This window comes from Periophthalmus magnuspinnatus, chromosome 11 (genome assembly GCF_009829125.3).
Source record: "Periophthalmus magnuspinnatus isolate fPerMag1 chromosome 11, fPerMag1.2.pri, whole genome shotgun sequence".
NCBI classification, from domain to species: Eukaryota; Metazoa; Chordata; class Actinopteri; order Gobiiformes; family Gobiidae; genus Periophthalmus; species Periophthalmus magnuspinnatus.
The window spans coordinates 3,235,238-3,259,706 of NC_047136.2; the positions used below are offsets into that span (position 1 = coordinate 3,235,238).

At 41.4% G+C, this 24,469-nt stretch overlaps 1 protein-coding gene across 2 annotated transcripts in view; it reads right to left on the minus strand.

Annotated features, from left to right (window-relative positions):
- kiaa1522 (KIAA1522 ortholog) overlaps nt 1-24,469 on the minus strand; it is a 63,399-nt gene that overhangs the window by 32,552 nt on the left and 6,378 nt on the right. The window contains exon 1 of one of the 2 annotated variants that reach the window (XM_055225373.1): nt 11,746-12,229. The exons of the other annotated variant lie outside the window; for it this stretch is intronic. Within the exon in view, the coding sequence (XP_055081348.1) occupies nt 11,746-11,872 (127 nt within the window). The 5' untranslated portion in view covers nt 11,873-12,229. Of the gene's footprint in view, nt 1-11,745; nt 12,230-24,469 lie in introns of those variants that run through there. 2 annotated transcript variants of the gene reach the window in all.

The following is a 24,469-nucleotide window of genomic DNA, read 5'->3' on the forward strand; positions in this document are numbered from 1 at the left end:
ATCGCTCTGGAGTATATAAATCGCTCTGGAGTATATAAATCGCTCTGGAGTATAAGTCGCTCTGGAGTATATGTCTCTCTGGAGTATATAAATCTCTCTGGAGTATATAAGTCGCTCTGGAGTATATAAGTCGCTCTGGAGTATATAAGTCGCTCTGGAGTATATATGTCGCTCTGGAGTATATCTGTCGCTCTGGAGTATATCTGTCGCTCTGGAGTATATATGTCGCTCTGGAGTATATAAGTCGCTCTGGAGTATATATGTCGCTCTGGAGTATATATGTCGCTCTGGAGTATATATGTCGCTCTGGAGTATATAAGTCGCTCTGGAGTATATAAATCGCTCTGGAGTATATGTCTCTCTGGAGTATATAAATCGCTCTGGAGTATATGTCTCTCTGGAGTATATAAATCTCTCTGGAGTATACGTCGCTCTGGAGTATACGTCGCTCTGGAGTATACGTCGCTCTGGAGTATACGTCGCACCAGCCAAAAAATGAAAAAAACATATTTCACATAAGTTGCATAAGTATAAGTCAAACCCTGGGCCAAACTATGAAAAAAAGACTTATAATAAAGAAAATACTGTATACAAACCGTCCCAACCCGTGTGTGTCCCAGTTTTGAATTATGACAGTTATTAAATGAATTATGCAGATGTTATACTGTAGAAATGTCATATAAAAACATAATAACTCTGCTGTTTTCAGGTTACAAGTCTTGTCATTCACGTTATCGTTTAATCTGTTTGCATAGCGTCGCAGATTCTTGGTGGAGAATCGTGTATCCTGCTGATTTTTACGCCTGTACTGTACTATTCTGGTAAAAAAGAAAAAAGTCTGAACCTCATTCTATATTCTGTGCGATGGAGGAGCCAGAAACACGAGCAGAAAAGATCTTTTGAGTTCATCACTGGTTTCATCTCAGTTTGGCTTTGGCAGGACACACTCAGCTGTCACAAGGTTTACGTTATAAATCAGATATCGTCAGAGCGGATTTGCTCACGTGTCTCAAAGTGATAGTCGTCTTTTTACACGAACTGTGGCATGAGCACAAAGAATGTACCAGGTTAGTGGAGTTTAAAGCAGCTCTGAGTTTGTACAAGTCTCTCCATGGACCAAAGAACATCTCACACTCTGAGGACTAAACCGGGACTAAACCAGGACTGGACCAAGACTAAACCAAGACTAAACCAAGACTAAACCAGGACTGGACCAAGACTAAACCAGGACTGGACCAAGACTAAACCAAGACTAAACCAGGACTGGACCAAGACTAAACCAGGACTGGACCAAGACTAAACCAGGACTAAACCAGGACTGGACCAGGATTAAATCAGGACTAAACCAGGATTAAACCAAGACTAAACCAGGACTGGACCAGGACTAAACCAAGACTCAAGACTAAACCAAGACTAAACCAAGACTAAACCAGGACTAAACCAGGACTAAACCAGAACTGGACCAGGAGTAAACCGGGTCTAAACCGGATCTAAACCAGGACTAAACCAAAACTAAACCGGGTCTAAACCAGGCCTACACCATAACTATATGGGACGAAACCAGGACTGAACCAGGACTAGATCAGGTCTAAACCAGGTGAATCAGTGTTTCATTTTTCTGCAGTTTAAACCTGGAACATTCTTCCTGAAGATGTGACTCAGACCTCGACATCGATAATGTTTAATGTTTTGGGTGTATGAGATTCCTGTCTTTTTCAAACCCACAAACACTTTAAGGCAAAAATTGGTTCACCCTAAGGACAAAACCCCGAACCATAAACAAAGTAATGTGTCTACTCCATTCAGTGAAGAGTGAGCGTTACACTGGAGAAACTAAACAGCTGCTGCATAAGAGGATGAACCAACACCGACGGGAGATTCCTCTGGACCCCAGTCCACCGTGCAGCTCCATCTCAAAGACACTAACCACTCCTTTGAAGAGAGTGAAGTTCAGATCTTAGCCAGAGAAAAATGGTTTGAGAGAGGAGTTAAAGAAGCAATTTTTGTTAGGAAAGAGAATCCTTCCTTAAACAGAAATGGGGTCCTGAGACATAATCTGTCCCCCATCTACAACTCCATCCTCAGACCCAGAACAAAGAGAACAATAGCAGGGTCGTTAAGAGCTGAATAGGGCAGTTTCAGCTGAAACTGGAGACAACAGCTGTTTACAGTTTCAGTGTAGTTAGCCCCTCCCCTCTGATAGATTTAAAGGCAGTGGCCACCAGCATCTGACCAGAACTGAAGAAACGGTTTGGACGAGCAGCGAAACGTCTTCACTCCTACAAGATTTGTCCAGTTGACAGATTTAACTTTGTTGTTTGCGATGGATCAGACCTGGATGACTGAGGATTTACACAGACATTTTAAATAAAGACACAAAAAAAAATTATATTACGTGTTATAATGTGTCTTAAAATCTCTCGTTTTCAACATGAACTTATCAAGAGTCGTCGTCTTCATAAGATTTTAGGGTTAAATCCCAGCTCTAGCACGGTGTTTTTTGGCAGGTAAAAAAATATATAGATATAAAAATGAAATAAATTAGTGACCAAAGTTTATTCAGTCATTCAGAACCAGACCACTAGACATTCCCCTAGTCAGTGCGAAAGGGCAGGGGATCCCAAGGGTTTAGGGGCCCAGAACTGGACCTTTATCCTACTCATTTATATTAGAGGGGGGCCCATGTGACGCTTCTTGCCCCAGACCCCCAAATTTCTGTCGCCTAACCTGTTAAAGGGTAAGGCGGGACAGAGCCAGACTGGGAGAGGCGATGAAGTGCTTTCAAGTGCATGGAGCCGTGACACTTGGCCGTAGCAGGTCCGAAAACAAGGCCACAGCTGAAAATTGATGTCGACTATTAAAAACCAGGCAGAGCTGAGAAGGAGAGTGTTCTGCCTTTGAGGTCTGCAGCCCCTAATGTCACACGAGGGAGGAGACGGGTAATGAATGACAAGGCTTTTAACACACTCTGGATCTGTGTGAAAATCATCACTCAAAACGCGTGCACAAGTAAAGTTATTGTGTCTTTATAAATATTGTGTTACTAAATAAAACAATTAAAACCAATACGATTAATAGCAATACAAATGTAATAATACTTCTAGTACTACTTACAGTACTGGTATATAATACTGTATTGGGTCACAGTGTTTCTGATATAATTATATTGGCCACCAACAGCACCCCGCCATTATGCAGCGCTCAATAAGTAATCACCTGTCGTCAAAATATGCATCTTTGCCTCGTCCGTTCCGGTAATCCATAAGAAACTATTGTAGTAATAGAAATCCATGATACTTTGTCTAATCCAGTCCGTCATTCAAAGTGACCTGGTCATTGTTCCAGCTCAGCAGTGAACTATACTCATAAACTCATAAACAATGGACAAGTGAATGTGACGTCACCCATAATGTTTGACTCCAGTCACTTGAAGCTCATTGAAGCTCACAGTCAGGGGCAAATTTGGAGCCAGGCTCCATATTTGGAACCACAAATATCATCAAATGCCAACGGGAGCAGCCAAGGGGAAAGAAGGCAGCTGATTTGTCTGTTATTAATGTTCATATCTTGAGGGACACAATGTGAAATAAAAACACCAAGATCACGTAGAGCGGGTTAATTACAAATTACAAAATAAGGAGCTGGATGAGCAGTCCATGATCATTTCCTATTTAGAACACGGCTACTAGCAGGTTAGCTATGTCCATTTACTTATATATACAGTCTATGGTTTGGAGCATGGATCTGTTAAAATAACTGGACAGGGTATTGCCATCTTAGATCTGTCTCAAGTTAGACTAGTGGCCACTCACTGATACTACAACTTTCTTGCCCAGAAAGGATTTTTCTCATAAAGCGCAGTGCAATCACAAACTGCTCATGTTCGACTGACAGGGGCTGACAGGGGCTGACAGGGACCTACAGCTGCAACAAAGGTCCAGTTTTGTGGGGATTTTTACGTATTTTCAGATCATAAACTTTTTCTCAGCTCAAAATCCATTAGTTTCCTTAAAAAACACTTTCTAATCGTTAGCTTCAGCAACACTCTATGCCTGTTCTAGGTAAGCTCAAGCTCTGATTGGCTCGTTCATGTCGTACCATGTGACTGCTCTAACCAAACTGTCCTGAATGAGCCGCAGGTTTAGAACATGGTTCAGAGGCTCCTGGAAGCATAAACATTACAATTTATAATTTATTTATAATTCTCTTGCCTCCTCTGCGGCCGCTCCACTCTGCTCGCTCTCGTCGATCAGTCTCATGGGGGGCAGCTGAACTGCACATGGTCGATGGGCAGGACCAGAGGTACCTAAGCCACTAAAGCAACACAACTACCCACATGTGCATCGAGCACGGCTCATTCAAGTCAAAGGCCATGTTTAGGCCCTGGGTCTTGGTTTGGAGATGATAATAAAAGACGATAATAAAATGCTTATTAATGCTTAGTGGGGCTCTATAAATGGACAAAATACAAGTCAAACATACTCGTTAAAGTAAATCTGTTGTACACGGGTCATGCTCATCGGCCGTGTGAATCGGTGAGTGTGAGTGCTGTTTGTTGCTCCACTGTGACTGTTGTGCTGACTTTGTCTGTTCCTGCACCACTAATAACTGTATCTTATTACGTCATAATTTTGAACAGACTATAAGCTCACCAGGGCCTAATTAAAAGGCCCAGATATATGTTTATGAGGCGTTTTACAGCAATTTGATTATTTAAAACAATATTAAATAACATAGTACAAGACCTGCAGGGGAGCCAGGAGAGGAATAAAATAAACTATCCCACGATCAAGAGGCATTATCATGTCGTACCCTAAAAAGTACCTTGAGATCCTGAGACTTTCTTACATTAAATAAATTAAGAGGTCGACGATTCAGTGCTTTCCTTGTTTTATCCACACCGTCTTTCTGTCCGGGTTCTGCCTGTAGAGCCGAGTGTGGGTCAGTCAGCTGTTTGTCCAGAGGAGCAGCTCCATGTCTGGCCACGTGTCCACTGGACGCATACACCTGACCCCCCCGTGTGTGAGGCTGTGAGCGCGGTCGAGAGGCCACGTTAACAAGTGTGTAAAAGCCGTTCATCATTAAGTGCACGCACAAATACGCACAAATCACAATAACGGATATTTCCTTCACTTGATTAAAAAAACATCAGTCCGTTCAGTGGTGACGCATCCTTCTGTTCGTTTTTATCCTAGTCCCTGATTTTCATACATTACTTATTTTAACCTATTTAATCAGTTTTTACAAGAGATTTCCGCCAATAGCCAAATAAACGAAAATGAGTTTCTGAAGTTATGACACTGCCATTTCCAAGGTGCAGCTCTGGTTTTATCGTTTATAACAAACCTCAAGACTGACTAAATAAAACAGAAAACAAGAAGAGAAAGCTGAAATAAACGAGTGGACGTCTGAGTGTAATGGCTGAGCGCACACACAGGCACACAGCTGGTGTCTTAGTACGCCACATTACACATCTGTGTCCAAAACAACTACAAGAACTTCAACTGATAAATACAAACAAGCTAGAAAGAAGAATATAACTAACACGTGGACTCGGAGCAATGTGCAGGACGTATGGAGCGGTGTGGAGCGGTGTGGAGCGGTGTGGAGCGGTGTGGAGCAGTGTGGAGCGGTGTGGAGCAGTGTGGAGCAGTGTGGAGCAGTGTGGACCAATGTGGAGCGGTGTGGACCAATGTGGAGCGGTGTGGACCAATGTGGAGCGGTGTGGAGCGGTGTGGAGCGGTGTGGACCAATGTGGAGCGGTGTGGAGCGGTGTGGAGCGGTGTGGAGCAGTGTGGAGCAGTGTGGAGCGGTGTGGAGCGGTGTGGACCAATGTGGAGCGGTGTGGAGCGGTGTGGAGCGGTGTGGAGCGGTGTGGAGCGGTGTGGAGCGGTGTGGAGCGGTGTGGAGCAGTGTGGAGCAGTGTGGAGCGGTGTGGAGCGGTGTGGAGCGGTGTGGACCAATGTGGAGACGTGTGGACCAATGTGGAGCGGTGTGGACCAATGTGAAGCGGTGTGGAGCGGTGTGGAGTGGTGTGGAGCGGTGTGGAGCGGTGTGAACCAATGTGGAGCGGTGTGGACCAATGTGCAGGACGTATGGAGTGATGTGGAGCACATGGAACTGGACTCAGGACATGGACATTTGGACAGGACAGATGAGTGAAACAAAGTTATAAACTGCCCAAATACACAGAAGTGGAATGTTGTTTCAAACTCACACACATTATATATCGACACACTGATGTGCCTCAGTTTCTCTGTTCCGACTCGATCACGCTGTCCGAGGAGCCCAGCCACAGGTCCACACTGTGTTAGATTCAGTGTGTACGTGTGTATTTACTGTAATTAAAGGCTGATAGTTGAAACCACATTTCCTCCCCAGGTCCAAATTTGGGCTCCATTTAAATCCGTGTGTGCTTCACTCTTTAGTTTACCTCTTAAACATATGAATTAGATGTTTCACACATTTTCTTGTGATCTGGTTTTGGTAAAATGGTAAAAAAAAAAAGAAGAAAAAAGCAGAGTGAGGTGGCAGTGGGCAGGAGGAGTAAGTTGTAAACAAGCGGAAGGGGCAGAGACATGAAGCTTGTTGGTCACTTAATGAAGAACTTTGCATTGAAACCAGCTAAATTCACATTGTCCTCATTAAACGAGCGTTATTTTACAAAGTGTGTGTGCTATTTAAGGAAAAATCCAAGTTTAACTACATTTTAAGCGTGTCTTAATTAGTTGGGACAGGCAATAACATCACGGTATAATTAGATTTAAAGGAAAAAAAAAAGGATATTGCCAAATTGTAGCACACATGCACCTCACGGAGTCGTCCTTAGAACATCGGGCTGAACAAATGTGGAACCCAAGCTGCTCTGACGCCACAGAAACATGCTGCTTTTACTTTGGACCAGAGCAAAATGCGTGGCACAAAGAGCGTGAGAGCCTTCACCCACATGGAGACCCAGAACGAGCCGTAGACTTGGGACACGTGCGTAGTTTGGTCTGCTCGAGTGTAAAAGAAGGACGTCTCCGATACGCGAGGTCGGAGCAGCTCGCGTTCCACTTCCTGCCAGGTCCCCGTTCTGTGGAGAGCAGGATTCTGAACGCAGCACGCCAAGGAACGAAACGATCACGGCGCCCGCTCTGGACAAAGCTACAGGTTCTTTTCAGTGCGGTGGCGTTTCGGACAGATGCGGCGCCTGAGCAAACATCTCCGCACGGGTGAAGATCAGAATCAAACGTCACGGTTTGATCCGAGTGTGTAAAATGTCTTAATTACAGGAAACTATCTCCTAATTACAGTCACGGTTCTATCTATTGTCCGTACTTATATATACACTTTCATTTATGGACGTGTTGAACAGGAATTCTTTGGGGAATGCGCTCAGACATTTAAAATATAATCAGTCACATGTACATCGTGCTCCGAATGTTAACACTGAGGCTACAACACGAGCTTAACGAGGGCTAAGTGACATAAACGGAAAGTCGCTCTCATGATCCGACTGCAGGGAATCAGGGACAGTGTAAGTAAATGGGATCTTCAAAAGGAGACCTAGACAAGATCATCCCAACCCCGCTTACAGAACTCAAAAGGCTTAGCGCCGAAGTGGGATAATAGGATTCGGAATTTCACATGCTGCAGCAGACAGATAAAAAAAAAATAAAGCAAATGAAATTGTGTGTTTGTGCACTGCGAGGAACAACCGAACTCTGAACTGAAGCAGGTCACAGTCAGGGAGTTATTCAGGTAAAGCTTTAGGATGGAGGTTTCTGTTCCGATACTTCTGCGGCGACACTTTAACGCCAAAAATCCAAGGTCGAAAGAAAAAGTGAAAAGAGAACGCAGCGGATAGAAAGTAGATACTCAGATAAACCTAAACTGAAGGTGAACGTACAGTGGTCCCTGGTTTCCGTGAAGTATCAGCTTTATTTTTTACAGTTATTCTCTATGTTTTTGTCTGTAAAACCCCTCACCACACACTTTATACACTTTTCTCACACAGGCGTTAACATTTTCTCACATTTCTCTCTCGTTTAAACTCTCTCAAAGTTCAAACCTTCGTAGGCGTCTTTGTCGGTGCAGGACGTTTCATCGACATTGCGGGTTTTGTCGGGGAGAAAACAAATCGCAAACGTACAGCACTTCAGAGTCACACTGCGATCCAACGTTTAAGTAAAGTAAAAGTTTCACATGTAAAAAATTTAAAAGTAAAAGTGTTTCAAATACCTGTTTAAAAATGTACCTCAAGAGTGAAAAGTAAAAGTATTTCACGCAGATTTTGAGTCTTATAAAGCTTCAAATGTGACGATTTCGATCAAGATTTGGGCTGAATTTTGTTCAACGGAAACAATTTAATCAATATTTTTCGGTTTCCGTTCATTTTTGTCGCTCAAATTATGAACACGTTAAAAATAAACCCTCAGATTTTGCAGCAGATCTCGGTCAGTAATCAAAAAATACTTTTACTTTTCAGTCCTGTTCGTAAATGTAGTGGAGTAGAAAGTACAGATACTGCGCTCAAATGTAGTGAAGTAAAACGTATCCACTGTAAAACGCATTTAAGTCACGTATAGATACTCAAAAGTACTTTACTACTTTTACTTTGTCACGTTCCACCATTGCTGCAGACGGGATAAAGAAAAAAATATATATAAATAGAACAAAATTGGACATTTCCTGGACAAATAAAACTGTCTTTTTCTATCACTTCTAGTAAAACACCTCCTACTGTGCTGTTATTTTGTGTTGCGTATTACATTCTGTTGTCTAAAACGTGTTTACTGATCATTACGGGCCGAGTTACTTCATTTCCGGGTCTCGTTGACGACAGACACTCCTCCAGTAATAGTATTTTTGCAACAACACATAACACGAGTCCCCGAGTTCACCACCTGCTCGTTTGAAGTGGCCACTACAAACACGAGCAGCTCTAAAACAGAACGCTACGGTCTGCTGTTCATAGAGTCGGATTTTATAGGCCAGAATTAACTCGAAAACAAGCAGCTGCAAAACAAAATGACAAAAAAAACCCAACAAGTCAACTACATAATAGGGAGGTAACGATCCAGCTTTTCAGTTACGATACAGATTTTGTTATTTGCAGATACCATAGACTGAATATGTCGTGTTCCGTGAGCCCGGACCCTCCCTTCCCTCGCCTGGCTGGACGACCCGGTGCCTGGCTGCGGTGGCTCCTGTCCTGCCGTGGATTGGCCCCTCTCTGTCTCTGAGTTGAGTGGCTCTGGCCCCACAGACTGAACTCTATCAGCAAATGGATGCGCATTAGTCCTGGACACATCTGCAGCCTGTCCATCCCTGGGAGTGGATCTCTCCTTCACTGTGGTTCTCCTCCAGGTTTCTCTTTTTCCCACTGGGTTTTTTTGAGGTTTTTTCTTTGCCGAGATGACAGGGGGCGCTCTACTCTGGGACAGGTCTCCATTTGCTTGTTTTCTGTTGATTAAATTTCTTTCTTTCATTGTTGATTTTCTAACTTTCTGTTGGTTAAATTCATTCTCATGTTCAGCCCTAAGAGGCGACGGCTGCTGTGATTTTGGATGTTACAAAAATAAACTGCATTGTATTGAATATAAATGGACGTAGCTAACCTATTCTGTGCTAGCCGCTGCGTTCCAAACAGGAAATGATCATGTGTGCGCTTCCGGCTCCGTCGAGACTCGTCATTTCGGTCTTAAATATTCGTATTAACCCTCTACATGATCCTGGGGTTTTTATTTCATTATTCGCCTTCTTTCCTCGCGTTAGCAACAGGTTTGATTGACAGCGTTGCTAAGCGCCTGCTCCCTGCTAAATCAGACAGAATACAGTATTTTCGTGTGTTTTAATATGTATTGTAACGTTCATATTTCTTTAGTAGCTTAACGCTAACCTAGCATAACTGATCATCCTCCATCTTGTTTTCTGCGAGTTTCGAGAAGGAATAAGATGGACACAGAGAGCAGAGACCTGGACCGTGAACCCAAAACCAAGACGCTCAAATGGAGTAACAAGCAGCAGGCGCCCCTACTGGTAGACAACGAAAACTACAGCAAGGAGAGAGCGAGACACGGCCGCAAAGACGACAAACTAGTCAGGCGAGCGTATTTCCCGCTACTACTACTAGTATTACAGTTATTTGACTCTCTTTACCACCACAGGAAGGGGTGTTAACAAAAATAAAATGCGACGAAACTGATTCAAAAGTGTGACGTAACTCATTTAGCAACAGAACAACTTTGTTTAATATAAAAATTCAAACATTATGAGACTTTTTGGGTCGATTACAACCAGCAAATTGTCTTATTACATCGATTTATACGTCCAAACAGAATATCGATCTATCCCTACTAGATAATGATAAATATAATATGCCGGTAGTGAGAAAAAGGTTGGTACTCGTGTTTATGAATGGGTTCCCATGCGTATGAAATGCTGTGGTATGTAGGAATGCACTCACACCCCACGCCTCTAAATAAACCTGCGACAGAATCCAGTAATAAACTAGTCTAAATGACAAGTTCATTATCAGCGTGTAACTATTCTTGTCCAGGTCGTTTTCGTTCTGCACCAAAGCCCGTCTTGATGTTCGGGTAGAGCTTCTTTGAGGTTTCTTAACTCGGCGGGGTCATAGGTATCCAAGGAAACGGGCTCGGACCAAAGAGCACGGGTCAGAACTTGAACAGAAGACGGAACATAAAAATCACAAAACACGAAACACTTAGAAGTAAAACCGAATCCTTGTTCAAATCCATCTGCCGTGCGTCTTTATGCAAACAAAGTGAACCTGCCAGCTGCAATATTGTGAAACTTGCTCGTGAATTTATTTTAAGTGAGCACAAAAATATCTTGTGGGAACTATACCGGGAAAGCTTCAGCAAATGAAAACAAAAGTAATGTGTTAAGCCTGTTTGTCTGGAGTTTTGAGCTGCTACAGAGATAACCATCAGTGACTCGCATTAGTTCGTTCAGCCTCGTTTTCCTTAACGCAACAACCTGGGAATTAAAGCATAACAGATAATTGGGTTTGACCTATATTACAGAAAATTGACTCTTTTGAGCTTTTGAGCGTGTTAAAATGCTGTTACCTCCTCAAAAACAGACCTGGAGTTGTGTTTTGTTTCATTCACACGTTTGAGTAACTCTTTATTGTCAGTCTGTAACATCTCCAAAGCTCAAAACGCTCTGTTCAACCTTGTGATGTCATCAAGTGGTAGTTTTCAACCTTAGCATCTCCTTTTACCTTTAGTTTAGTGGTAGATTGGCAATTCCAGAGCTGAAATCAACCAAATGATTCTAGAAATGAAGGTGTGTGGAGTTTAAAAACACAGCGGAGCACTTCCTGTATCACCACATGATGACATCACAAGGTGGAACAGAGCGTTTTCTGTTTGAGAGAAGAAGAACTCAGCTTAAATATGCAGGATTTGTGCGTTTTAACATGCGCAAATGAAACAAAAACAACTCCAGGTCTGTTTGTGACGAGGAAACAACATTAGAATTACAGTTTTTAGAATAAGAGCGCTTTAAATTTGCTCGTAGAATAAAGTCCCGGACACTAATTAGCCGACAAAGAGGAAAAACCTCGGGTCACGGCCTTGGTTTCTTGTACATACTTTTGCGTACATGGGCAGAAAGCAAGAACCATGAAGCTGACTAAGGTCAAGTCAGCGTGGGAATATTGCACCTCTGAGCTCACAAACACAGCAGAATGAACAAACCATAAATCAGAAAGAACCTGAAAGCGTCTCGTACCTGTGACGAGTTTATCCGGATGCCCGAACAGCCACAACTCCTTCTGATTGTCTTTGCCTGACTTTGGTGAGCAGAGGAGGATCTTCTCAGCTTGGAGTTTCTTCTTCTTCTGGTTACTGTTTCCCATTTTCTCTCCCGATTAAGCCGGCTCTTCCATCTCGTCTCACGTTACCCCGACACTTCGCCCTCTTCCAAGCCCTCGCTCGTTATCCTGAACATGCAGTCGATAACGCACTCCGCTCGGTCCCTGTGGTCAGATCCGTCCTGCTGATTCACATGCTGCCCAGTGCCGTGCGTGCCAAAGACCCACTGACACCATTTCTAGCAAGTGCGCTCGTGCTCCAAATGCACAAATCCCACCCAAAAAAACAAAACAAACGCTACCCAATCAGGAATACTCTTGGATATTTAAGGCACACTTCTTGTCGTCCAGCTGCTGAAGCGCACACGCCATCTGAACGCTGTCAGACTCACTACTGTGTGTGTATCAGAGGAAGAGCCCCTCCTTCTCCCGTGCGTTTGCCTCTGCCTTCCGCTAAGCAGCCACACACACGCACACACACACACACAACACAATACACCTTTGCTTCTCCGCTAAGAGCTTCACTTAGTCCCGCCCTAATCCCATCTTTTGGCAAACGCGATCATTATTATTAGTGTTTGAGTGATGCTACCAGGACGACGTCAAGGCAGGAGTAACGACCACAAACAGACGAGCCCGAAGCAGATGTGTGGTGTTTATAGACCAGAATGAGAATGAAACACAGATAATAAATCGCACAAAAGGAACAGAGCGCTGCTGAATAATTCACAAGACCTGTGCGCCTCGTGTTTGACACATCGGGAGTTCCTCACATGTATAAACGTGTACACAAAAGCGGAGACGGGGAGCAGAAACGGGGGGAAGTATACATGCATGTGAAGCGGGCTCAAACTTCAAAGCTCGTCTCATGATGAAACATTCACTGCCCTGGCGGCGTTCTGCACGACGTGATGGAAATGGAAAGAAGAAAGGTTGTAATTTTTCAAAAGTTTGCAGAATAGGTAAACAAACAGAGTCGTTTTGGGGTAGTTATAATCTGGTCTCAATAGTTTGTCTTATGTAAAGTCCATGCACCAAACGATATGAGCAAATCATTTATACATCATTTCCCCTAAATATTATTTAATTTAAGTTTTTCTTGAATTTATACAATACAAACTTTTTTATTTTTCTATTTTATACATACCGTATTTTCCGTAGTATGAGTCGCACTGGAGTATAAGTCGCTCCAACCAAAAAATGCATAATAATGAAGTAAAAACAAAAAATATTTCGCATACAAGTCGCATCGGAGTATAAGTCCCACCCCCTGGCCAAACTATGAAAAAAAGTGCAACATATAGTCCGGAAAATGTGGTAATTTTACGCAAGAAACGGTAATATTTATTTATTTTTACTGTTTTATGCTTATTTTTGTGGACGGGGTATGGGCTCCCAAGGTATCGGTTAAACTAATTTCCTATTTTGGTTTATAAATTGTAGTGTAATAAGACGATTTACTGGCTGCTTGGCTCATAGATTCTCATAATAATAAATGCGTATTTTTACAAAACCGTTCTGTAGTAACAAAACACATCTGGATAATTTTTTACCTTACGATCTGTCCTTGTATCTGTTGATATCGTGGATCGGCAACAGTTTTGGGGGTCAATATTTATCGTGAGGACTTTGTCTCTGTCATAGTGGGACATTTTTGCTTTTTTTTCCAACAATATGACCAGATTTGAGCTTTAGAAGTTTGAACTATGCACTGAAACACACAAACTAATGACTTACGTGCTGTTTTCTGCTGTTCATTTATACATCTCAACAATATTCAGCCAAATTTAAAATACTTTTTGTGAATAATTCTGTTTATGGTTTGGTTTCAATAGTGTCATTTATCGTCTATATTTACTTCAGGGATATATATGCAGAGGCAGATACTTAAAGCCAAAGTATCGAAATCGGTATCGGAACAGAAAATCCTCATTACTGACAGAGGACTGGCTGTAGATCAAAAATTAAAAAAATAAATTGGATTAATTGCACAGACCTAGTTATTTTTTATCATATTCAGTGCAGTATAACCATCGACTGTTTATATAAATGGACATGGCTAACCTGCTAGCCGCTGCGTTACAAACAGGAAGTGATCATGGGGCGCGCGTCCGGCTCCATCGACTGTTTTTATTTCACTATTGTCTCTCTTATTCATGTTTATATCTTGATTTACAGACAAATTAGGCGCCTTCTTTCCCCGATGTTTCTCCCGCTAGCGTTAGCAACAGGTTTGATTGGCAGCGTTGCTAAGCGCCCGCTCCCTGCTAAACCAGAGGTGCGGTCGAGAAGGGGCGTCACCTTCAACAACCTCGCTCCGGATTGGCTCTTTGGTTGCTACGATACCCCAAATTCGCCGCTATAACTGCTAGCCTCGATGCGCTTCATTTGACTGGAGCTGAACGCTGTGGGTGACGTCGCGCGAGTCTAAAATGACACTGGCCAAACGAATATGCAAGTACCTCCTCGTATGAAGTATTTACAGTGATTATCCCAAAAGAGATTATGTGTAAAATCCATATAAACCCATTCAAAGTTAACGTCATCACGGTCTGTTATCAACCCTGACCGCACCAAAACCCCCTGTGTCATTTTATGCTAATAAGTGAGCTCCAGATATCACCGGGAGATCAAGGTCTGAAATGAGGTCAGCGCCACCCGGGGGACGAGCGACGGCGTGCGCGCGTGGAATAACGTCAACTGGAGATCGCTCCTATAGAAACTAAAAAGAAAAAAAAAAAAAAAACACTGTATAGAAATCGAAAGAGCGCAGTGATTGCTGTAGTCACTGTGGTCACGTTTCCTGCACGCCCTTCATCCTCTAGCCTTCAAATGAAAGAGAGAGCGAGCGGGAGGGAGGGAGAGAGAGAGAGAAAAAGAGGGAGAGAGGAAAAAAACTTCAATAAAAAGCAGATTTACTGGCTGGGATTGGAGAGGATGCCACGGGGCTGACAGGGTTTATATTTACAACTGTCATTTTTTTTGCACAAGAAGAATCGATTTGGAGGCAAGTTATTGGAGAAATAGCTGTATTTTTCTTAATATGTATAAAGATGAGCAGCACCCCGTCTCTGCAGTGTAAAACGATCTGCTACATAGAGAGGAGAGATGGAGTGAGCGAGCCACTGCCTCCTGATGGAGCCCCTGGCACAACCACACCCTTGCACTGCATTCATATGACACTACAGCTCCATCCTCCATCAAATTAAAGCCTTAGATCGGGTTTAAGTTCACTTTTATGTGCGTGTACGAAGCAGCTTTCACCTTACGAGCGCTGAACGGCACACTCCAAACGCCCTGGATGCACTTAAATAGATAAAAAAGAAGAAAAAAAAGTGAGTATGAACATGTAACTGTCGTAGCAGCATTTAAAATTTGCAGGAAACTGAAGGGCAAACACTGAAGTAATGCAGTGAAATGGCATTGTGAGCGGTTGTCACGGTTACAAAGGATTAAAAGCACGGTTCTCCCAAAGGATGGATTTAAAAAAGGTAGTAAAGACACACTGTGGGGCAGAGTGTGGGTGGCTGACCTGTATAACCTTGTCTTTATTTCTCTGCTCCACAAGAGTTGGGCGTCTGAAGTGTCGCGATGCAATGCCAAGTACTCCCACTTGTGGCAAAAGGGTGGTATTACAAATGAACTCAGCGCTGTTGGGGAGCTCAGTTAGTTTACTCACTTTAAATAGCTGAGACTGTAATTTGATGCTAATGGTTAAAATATAAAGCGGGTTTACAACAGCGCTAACTCCCCACTGCGGGTAATATGCAGGACAATTCAAATAGATGAAAATTTAAAACAAATGAACAAAAAACTCTGATCTAATTTGATGCTAATGGTCAAAATATATGGCATGTTTACAGCAGCGCTAAACTGAAAAAGACAAAACAAGAAACACTGATCAAATTTTGAGCTCTACTGGATACTTTAAATCACATGTGTCAAACTCAAGGCCCGCGGGCGAAATATGGCCCTCCACATCATTTTATGCGGCCCTTGATAGGGTAAGTTAAAAGATATGACGGTGTTAAAATGTATTTTTATCAGGAGATACACAGTTACACAGACATATTTTTACATCTAGGCAAATGTATATGTAATATTTGTAACTTGAATAAGTAAATACAGAAACAGTTAATTATCAAGTTAAAAAAGTTGATTTATTTTACATCTGGTTCTTTGAGGGTAACCATTTTGCTGATGTGGCCCTCGGTGAAAATGTGTTTGACACCCCTGCTTTAAATCATTGTGTGTAAAACTCTATACCGTTTTCTTGAAAAAATAAAACAAAAAACAAACATGAGCGTATTTTAAAAGACAAAACAGACCAGTATACATTTGAGCCATCTCCAGCCTCGATTAAGCGTCTTTTCATCATAAACATCTCAGTGTAATCCCACAGTTGTCCACAAGGGTGCAGCAGCAAAATTAAGAGCCTGGGTACAAAACATTTAATTCAATTTGTTAATGGTAATGATCTTTTTTTGTTTCTTTTTTTGTTTTTCAACTGAAAAGGAAACTTAAACAAAGCATTGAATTTTGTCTTAAATGAAGACGGGGTGGGATTTAATATGTTTTCTTCTTCCCACGCCTTTTTGAGCTGATATAAGGATTAATTTGTGTAATGTGCTTTAAGTGAACCCGATACATGTGCTCAAAATGAATTTAAAAAAAGAAAAAAAAAGGTTTAATTTACCATTTCTTTGTTCACAGGGTTTAAAAGGTCCTATATAATGCAAAATGGAGTCTTCTTCTGAGCTTTAAGTCATGTTCTAATGCTGTTATCTCCTCAAAAACAGACCTGGAGTTGTGTTTTGTTTCATTCACACATGTTTGAGTAACACTTTATTTTTAGTCTATCTATATCTCCAAATCTCAAAACGCTCTGTTCCTCCTTGTGATGTCATGAAGTGGTCGTTTTTAACAGCTCCTTTTACCTTTTGTTCAGTAGAGATTGTCAATTCCGGGGCTGAAATGATCCAAATGATTCTAGAAATGAAGGTGTGTGGAGTTTAAAAACACAGCGGAGCACTTCCTGTATCGCCACATGATGACATCACAAGGTGGAACGGAGTGTTTTCAGTTTGAGAGACGAAGAACTCAGCCTAAATATGTTAAACATGTGTGAATGAAACAAAAAAAACACAACTCCAGGTCTGTTTGCGACGAGGAAACAACATTAGAACATAGATCAGAAAATTACGTAATAAACAGGTGAAGGTGGGAGGGGTGCAGCAAGGCATTGTGGGGGCAGATGTTTGTTTGTTTTTTTACCAGCATGGCAGTTTGTTTTGTTTTTTAACTGTTGCTGCCAAGGAAATAATCAATGATCCAAACAAAAATAAAGTTAAGACGGTTTATTTTATTGCGTAATTCCTCACCCTTAGCCTTTTGGTTTTGTTTGGTTTAAGTTTGTTTAAGTTTCTCAGGACAAATCGTCAGTACAGATACTTAAACCAGAGTACTGACAGTTACTTTTACTACTACACAAAGCTAGAACCAGCTCAAGATAAACTACTTGGATCAAATAATCCAAACATGGCCTTTTATACGACTCTGAAGTGCCTGGATTCCTCGGCCGCTGCGTCGTGTTCCACTTTGAAACGCATTTGTCAAAAAGTGGGAACGCGCAGTCTCGCTCAGGTAAACAGTCTCCGCAGGTGTGTCCATTACTGCAGTTACATAACGGACGTGTATATAAGTGCTAAACGTGTCGGGCGCTCCTCTCCTTTCGGTTCTGATGCGTTCCAGCTGCGCCTTCGCCACATCAAATCCGCGGCACATTCGCTAAAAATACCAAATGCCTCTCTCAGCTCATAAACAATAACCTCCCAAATAAAGTTTCAGGGGGCAACTTCGTAAAAACCGACTCAAACAGGGGCTTTATTATCTCGTGCTAATATAGACGCGCTAACTTAAAATCGGCTAATTCCACACACGTGTTTCTAATCACAAAAAAACACACACTACGTAAGAAAACCGGGTTATGTGTGTGTGAGACATGTAAGAGTCAATAGAGTTTGCTGTGAGTTCATGTCAAACAATATGTAAATAATCAGCTTTTTTTGGTTGCTATAGTAACATTATTATTGTTATTATTTTTTAATATAACAGTTTGCATTGATTTATTAACCTGGCACGAGTTAAGGACAGTTGTTATACCCGATGAGACCGCACTTACCTCAGGACCCTCCCGTATTACACCGGCTACTACATTTTATTATCGATCGTATTCGGCCCCGCCCACTTTTGCCGTAAATAACTGAACCGCGCTTTCTTTGCGGTGCCACTTCCGGTTAAGTGGGAATCCCGTTCATTTCACTGGAGAATTTGGGAAAAGTTTTGCAGCTAAAATGTGATATAAAGTAGATCGATTTGGAATAACTATAACTCTATGACTCTATGCTCAGACCCAAAACAAACAACAAAGAGAACAATAGGCGGTCATTAAGGATTGAATAGGGTCGTTAAGGCTGAAACTGGAGACAATAGCTGTTTACAGGTTCGGTGTAGTTAGCTCATCCCTTCAGACAGATATAATGCAGTGTCCAGCAGTAAATTGACCAGAACTGAAGAAGCGGATTCGATGAAAAGTGAAACGTCTTCACTTCTACAACAATTTGTCCAGTTGACAGATTTAACTTTCGTCTTTTGCTATAGATTGATTTGTATAAAATGCTCCAGGCTCATGTGACCAACAAGTGAACGCTGCCCCCTGTCGCTGAGACGCTGTAGTTCGTGACGACCTTAATTGCCGTCGAGATTGGCAGCCACATGCAATATAATACAGTCCAAAATGACGATGGAGGTGTCCACGGCAACTTCCGGAATAAGTTGAATATAATTGCATTAACGCCTTTGTCTCTTGTTCTAGTTCTGTACCATTTACTGCATCTACATCATGTTACTGCCACTCTTTATCCCTGTTGTCTGTGTAATCCCTCAGTCGTCCAGGTCTAAACCATAGCAAAAGTCGAAGTTTAAAACTCCAGTTGACAGATTTAAACTTTGTCTTTTGCTCTTTATCCCTATTGCTAACGTTAGCAGCACAGTGATAAAATAGTTTGTTTTGAGTTCAGTTTTTGGATGAAAAAATGAAACTGTTTTATGTTTACGAATCTAAGACTGAATTAGATTAACAGAAATAAAATTGAAAATCAAAGTTGGTCAATTCAAGGGAAAAAATGGATTGATTTCTTTGTCATACTGGCTGTGTGTACAGTAGCACGCTAGCTCAATGTGTCTTAAAGCTAATGCTAACTCTTATTTAAAGCATAAAATATAAAATACAAATATTAAAGTTAAGTCCCAAATGATTTAAATGCAGAATACTTCTTTTTGTTTGTGGTGTTGTTTTAATATTTATTATGCCTCAAAGTTAGCCGTTAGCATTCAGACACAAACATGTCTCTTTCTGTGTTTCTGGTGAAGTATTAGTTTTATTTGTGTCGTGTTTAACATGTTTTCAGTGACATCTACCTGCACTGTCTGACCCTGACCCCTGACCCCTAACCCAGCCGTGTTAGCGCAGTGCTAAAATACAGTATAATTCTATATAAAAGACATAAAAGTCCGTGGTAGGCATGAGATGATATTGAAATTTGGTGTCACGATTATCATGGCCAAAATAATTGCGATAACGATTATATCACGATAATTATTGTTGTTGACAGTTTAAACATTTTCTGGATATGAATTACTGGATTACAATTTTCATTTTACTGTATGAATAGGTTCCATATTTAAACTGTTAAAGTATCGTACTTTGTTATAAGTGAAAACAACAGTGATCTAGAGGGAGAAGTCGTTTTTTATGCACATTCTGGTGACACAATGGCAATTATCTTTGTATATAATCGTGATGATCGCCAACAAAGTGCCACAAACGATTACGGTAAACGTCATAAACAATATTCTTGCGTATCGTCCCATCCCTAGTCCCTGGTGTACCCTCAGTATTGCTGTCCCACACGGGGCAGCGTTGCCGTGGTGACTTTCAGGAGCGTAGCTTTAGGTCTATGCAGCGGGTGATGGATGGGGCTGAGAGGAATCTGCTTACCCAGGTAAAATTACACCGGCCATCAAAGTGTGTACAAGTGGTGAGTGATGTTTTCTGGAACAATGTGTGTTTTCATTAAACTTTCACACTGTTTCCACTGCGCCTCTCTCTCCCAGCGCTCCGCCGGGCTGAGTTTCAATTGTATTTTGTGGCCTGTAATAGAGCAGAAGCTGTATATGTAATGTTCTCACTGTAATGAGATGTTAGCGCACCAATTACTCTGCTAAGTCTGTAATCTACATCATAGTTTGTGAATATATCCACCCATACCCACGGCACATGATGATGTGGCAGTCGCAGATAGAACTAGTCTGATTTATAACACATAAAAAAGAACTTATCATGTCAAAATGCAACAAAACTTCAGCTGGATTTTCACTACAGATTCACAATAAGCTCCAACAACCTCACTGTTAGCGTCACTACTTCCTGTCCAGTTATATTCCTACGGGGTTCGGTCAAGTCACAAATGATTAAATATTTAAAGATTAGACAGTGGACAGAGAGCTGCAGGTGGGTTAGGGGTCAGAGGTCAGAGGTTAGGGATTAGGGTCAAACACGACACAAATAAAATTAATACTTCACCAGAGGACATGTCTGTGTTTAGTAAGAGATTCAATGCTAACGCTAAAGCTAATTTTGAAGCATGATAAATATTAAAACAACACCACAAACAAAAATAAGTATTCTACATAACATAAAAATAACCGGGTAGTCTTTATTTTAATTAATTTGAAAGTTAGTAGGTTATTTATTTTATATTTTCAGATTTTAATAAATGTGACTGTTAGCTTTGAGGCACGGTGAGCGAGCTAGCGTGCTAATGTGTCTCAATGCTAATGCTAACGCTAAATTTGAGGCATAATAAATATTAAAACACCACCACAAATGAAAAGAAGTATTCTACATAACATAAAAATAACCGGGTAGTCTTTATTTTAATTAATTTGAAAGTTAATTGGTTGTTTATTTTATATTTTCAGATTTTAATAAACATGGCTGTTAGCTTTGAGACACAGTGAGCTAGCTAGCATGCTAATGTGTCTCAATGCTAATGTTAACGCCAATTTTGAGGCATAATATTAAAACAGCACCACAAACCGAAGCATTCTACATTTAAAACAATTGGGTCTTTATTTTAATTCATTTGAATTTTAATAGGTTGTTTATTTTAGATTTCAAATAAAAGTTAGCATTAGCTTTAAGACACATCGAGCTAGCGTGCAACTGTACACGGAGCAAATATGACAAAGAAATTAACCACATTTTTTCCCTTGAACTGACAACTGTGATTTTAAGTTTTATTTAAGTTAATCTAATTCAGTCTTCGATTCGTGAACGTAAAACAGTTTCATTTTTCATCCAAAAACTGAACTCAAAACAAACGATTTTACCATAACATACAGACGAGTTTAACCTCTATATGACAAACAGAGCGTCAGAGTTCCGTCGACCCTTTTCAACTTAATCAAAACCGAACCCAACCTAATTTGCACAATGTCGAGATCCGCATCACGACCCCATTTCTCAACGAGCGCCAAAGCTAAACAAAGTAATACCGCCGCAAAAACACGCACGCCAAAGCTAACGTATCAAAGAAAAGCGTTCATCATTACTGCGGTGTTTTCGTTACAAATCCTGCAGTTCACTTGTGCTGAGGGGGGGTGACCACATGGCTGGATGCGTGTATAAACAAAGACAGTACACACACACACACACCCCCCACACACACACATATACACTGATGGAATCCCCGGGCCCGTCCACAATGACCTCAGCGCTCAAACAGCCCGATGGAGCGCACACACTGGACAAAGCAGGTAGTCCCAGTCTCTATGGACAGTGTTGTTCAGTACAGAGGTGACGCAATGGGGCACGGTGTTAGGATGGCGCCGCGTTAAGCCGAGCAGTGAGCCGCTGAGAACACACACGCATACACACACACACACACGCACAACCTCTGATACAAGCTAGAACTGTGTCACACCAACATGAGTTTAAATAAGGAGTACAGGTTACACAATGACAGACACTGCAGGGGTCACGCCCAAAACAATGGAAGAAGTTAGGCAATCTGATGAAGTAATCTCAAGTAGGGTGGAAGAACAAGAAGACACTTTGTTCCGTATTAGTACAGTATTTTTAGTATTAGTTGTGTTGTGTTTAATGAGAAAGACGTGAGGAAAAGGGAGTCGGCTGCTCACTGTTCTGGTCAATTCTGTCTCCTGTCCAAGTGGTGGAAAGTAACAAAGTAAAAGTAGTAAAGTACTGTACTTTCACGTAACTGTAATTTAACTCAAGTGCATTTTAAAGTGGATAGTTTCTACTTTTACTTCAGTACATTTGAGAGCAGTATCTGTGCTTTCTTCTCCACTACATTTTTGAACAGGACTGAAAAGTAAAAGTATTATTAACACGTTCATGATTTGAGCAAATATACAAATAAAAACAGCTGGGAAGTTGTTTCTGTTGAACAAAACTCAGCACAAACAGATCTCTATATCTAATATCTACTCTGTACAAGTCGCACTGGAGTATAAGTCACACCAGCCAAAAAAATGCATAATAATGAAGAAAAAAACGTGTATTTAACATAAGTCGCATCCGAGTACAAGTTCCACCCCAAACTATGAAAAAAAGTGAAAAAAAAAAATACAGTATGCGCGAAATACTTTTACTTTTTACTCTTTAAATGCATTTTGAAACTTGTACTTTAATGCTTCTACTTTTAGATTTTTTCATGTGATACTTTTACTTAAGTATTTTTTCGCTCTGGTCTCTGTACTTTTACTTAAGTAACAGAATTGAGTACTTCTTCCTCCACTGCTTGGTTGTAGATTGATGGGTGATACGGCAAATTCATATAATCATCAGATTTAAAACAACATCTTGTGCTTGTTGTTTTTTTTTTAAAGGAATTTCAATGAAACCACAAGTACAACATTTCTATCTTATTTAAATTGTGAAAAGATTTGAGCTGTTGTTTTGCATGTGCTTTTGTGCAGAAGTTGCTTTAATTAAAAAAGTTCCCTCAGAGCGCTCTCAAGGCTGAATGGGGCTTTGTGACTTGTTGTAATCTCTGCTCTCCATCACATAACTCTAGACCCAATCTGGCAACTAGGCAGCGACGCACACACACACACACACACACACACACACAACACAAAACACATGCACTGCAACTTCCCAAGACGCAATGCTTATTACAGAGAACAAATCTGATAATTACAAAAGGTGAGTCAACCAAATCTGAATCAAAATAAAGCAACAATGGAATAAAAATAGTCTCTGGAAATCTCATTCTTTGATATACAGTTGTCCCTGCGTCCTGATTGGCTGTTGGACTGTAGACCATTGTCCATCAGTCTCCTCCGTGCCGTGTCTCCTGTCCAGTACAGAATGTGTTCAGACAAATTTACATAAACGTTGGATCTCAGTGTGACTCTGAAGTGCTGTACGTTTGCAATTTGTTTTCTCCACCGACAAAACCCACAATGTCGATGAAACGTTCTGCACCGACAAAGACGCCTACGAAGGTTTGAACTTTGAGAGAGTTTAAACGAGAGAGAAATGTGAGAAAATGTTAACGCCTGTGTGAGAAAAGTGTATAAAGTGTGTGGTGAGGGGTTTTACAGACAAAAACATAGAGAATAATGTAAAAAATAAAGCTGACACTTCACGGATTTCGTCTATTCCGGGTTATTTTTAGAACGGGATCCCCGCGATAAACGAGGGATCGCTGTATAGTCCCCCGTCTATTTCACATGGTAAATGGTCACGTTTTTATACAGCGCTTTTCCACCTTCAAGTCACTCAAAGCGCTTTACATCAAGGAACCACTCACCCATTCACACACGCACACGTTCATACACCAGTGTACACAGGCAGTCCCGCCCACACAGCTGTCAATCAAACCTGTAGCTAACTCGACGTCTGATTTGTATAAAGAAGTGGAGTCTGACGTCACCCACAGCGTTCGGCTCCGGTCAAATGAAGCTCATCGACGCTAGAGCAGTTATAGCGGCTAATCTGGAGCTGAGTTTCGTATTTGCAGTTCCGACCACGAGTATCATAGCAACCAAAGAGCCAATCAGGAGTGAGGTTTAGCAGGGAGTGGGCGCTTAGCAACACTTTCAATCAAACCTGTTGCTAACGCTAGTAGAAGTGACCTCGGGGGAAAGAAGGCGTCTTATTTGTCTGTTATTAATGTTTATATTTTGATTTACGGGTATAATTGCGAAATAAAAACCCCGGGATCATGTAGAGCGGGTTAATACGAATATTTAAGACCAAAATGACGAGTCTGACAGCAGCAGGTACAGAGAAAACGGTGACAGTTTTCCGATGTAAAGTGAATTAGAGCCAGAGTCGACGTTAGCCATGTCCATTTATATGTACAGTCTATGCTACTAACTGAGCTACTGTCGCCCCCTACTGTCTGCCGCCAAACTGAAGCCAGAACAGTGAAGCAATTATTTAAACGGTGGGAAAAGTACTCCGTTACAGGTACTTTCACCTGTCGCCATTTACGACACAGTTCCCACATGACAGCACCATCTGTTTTCTCCTGTCTAAGGTAATCA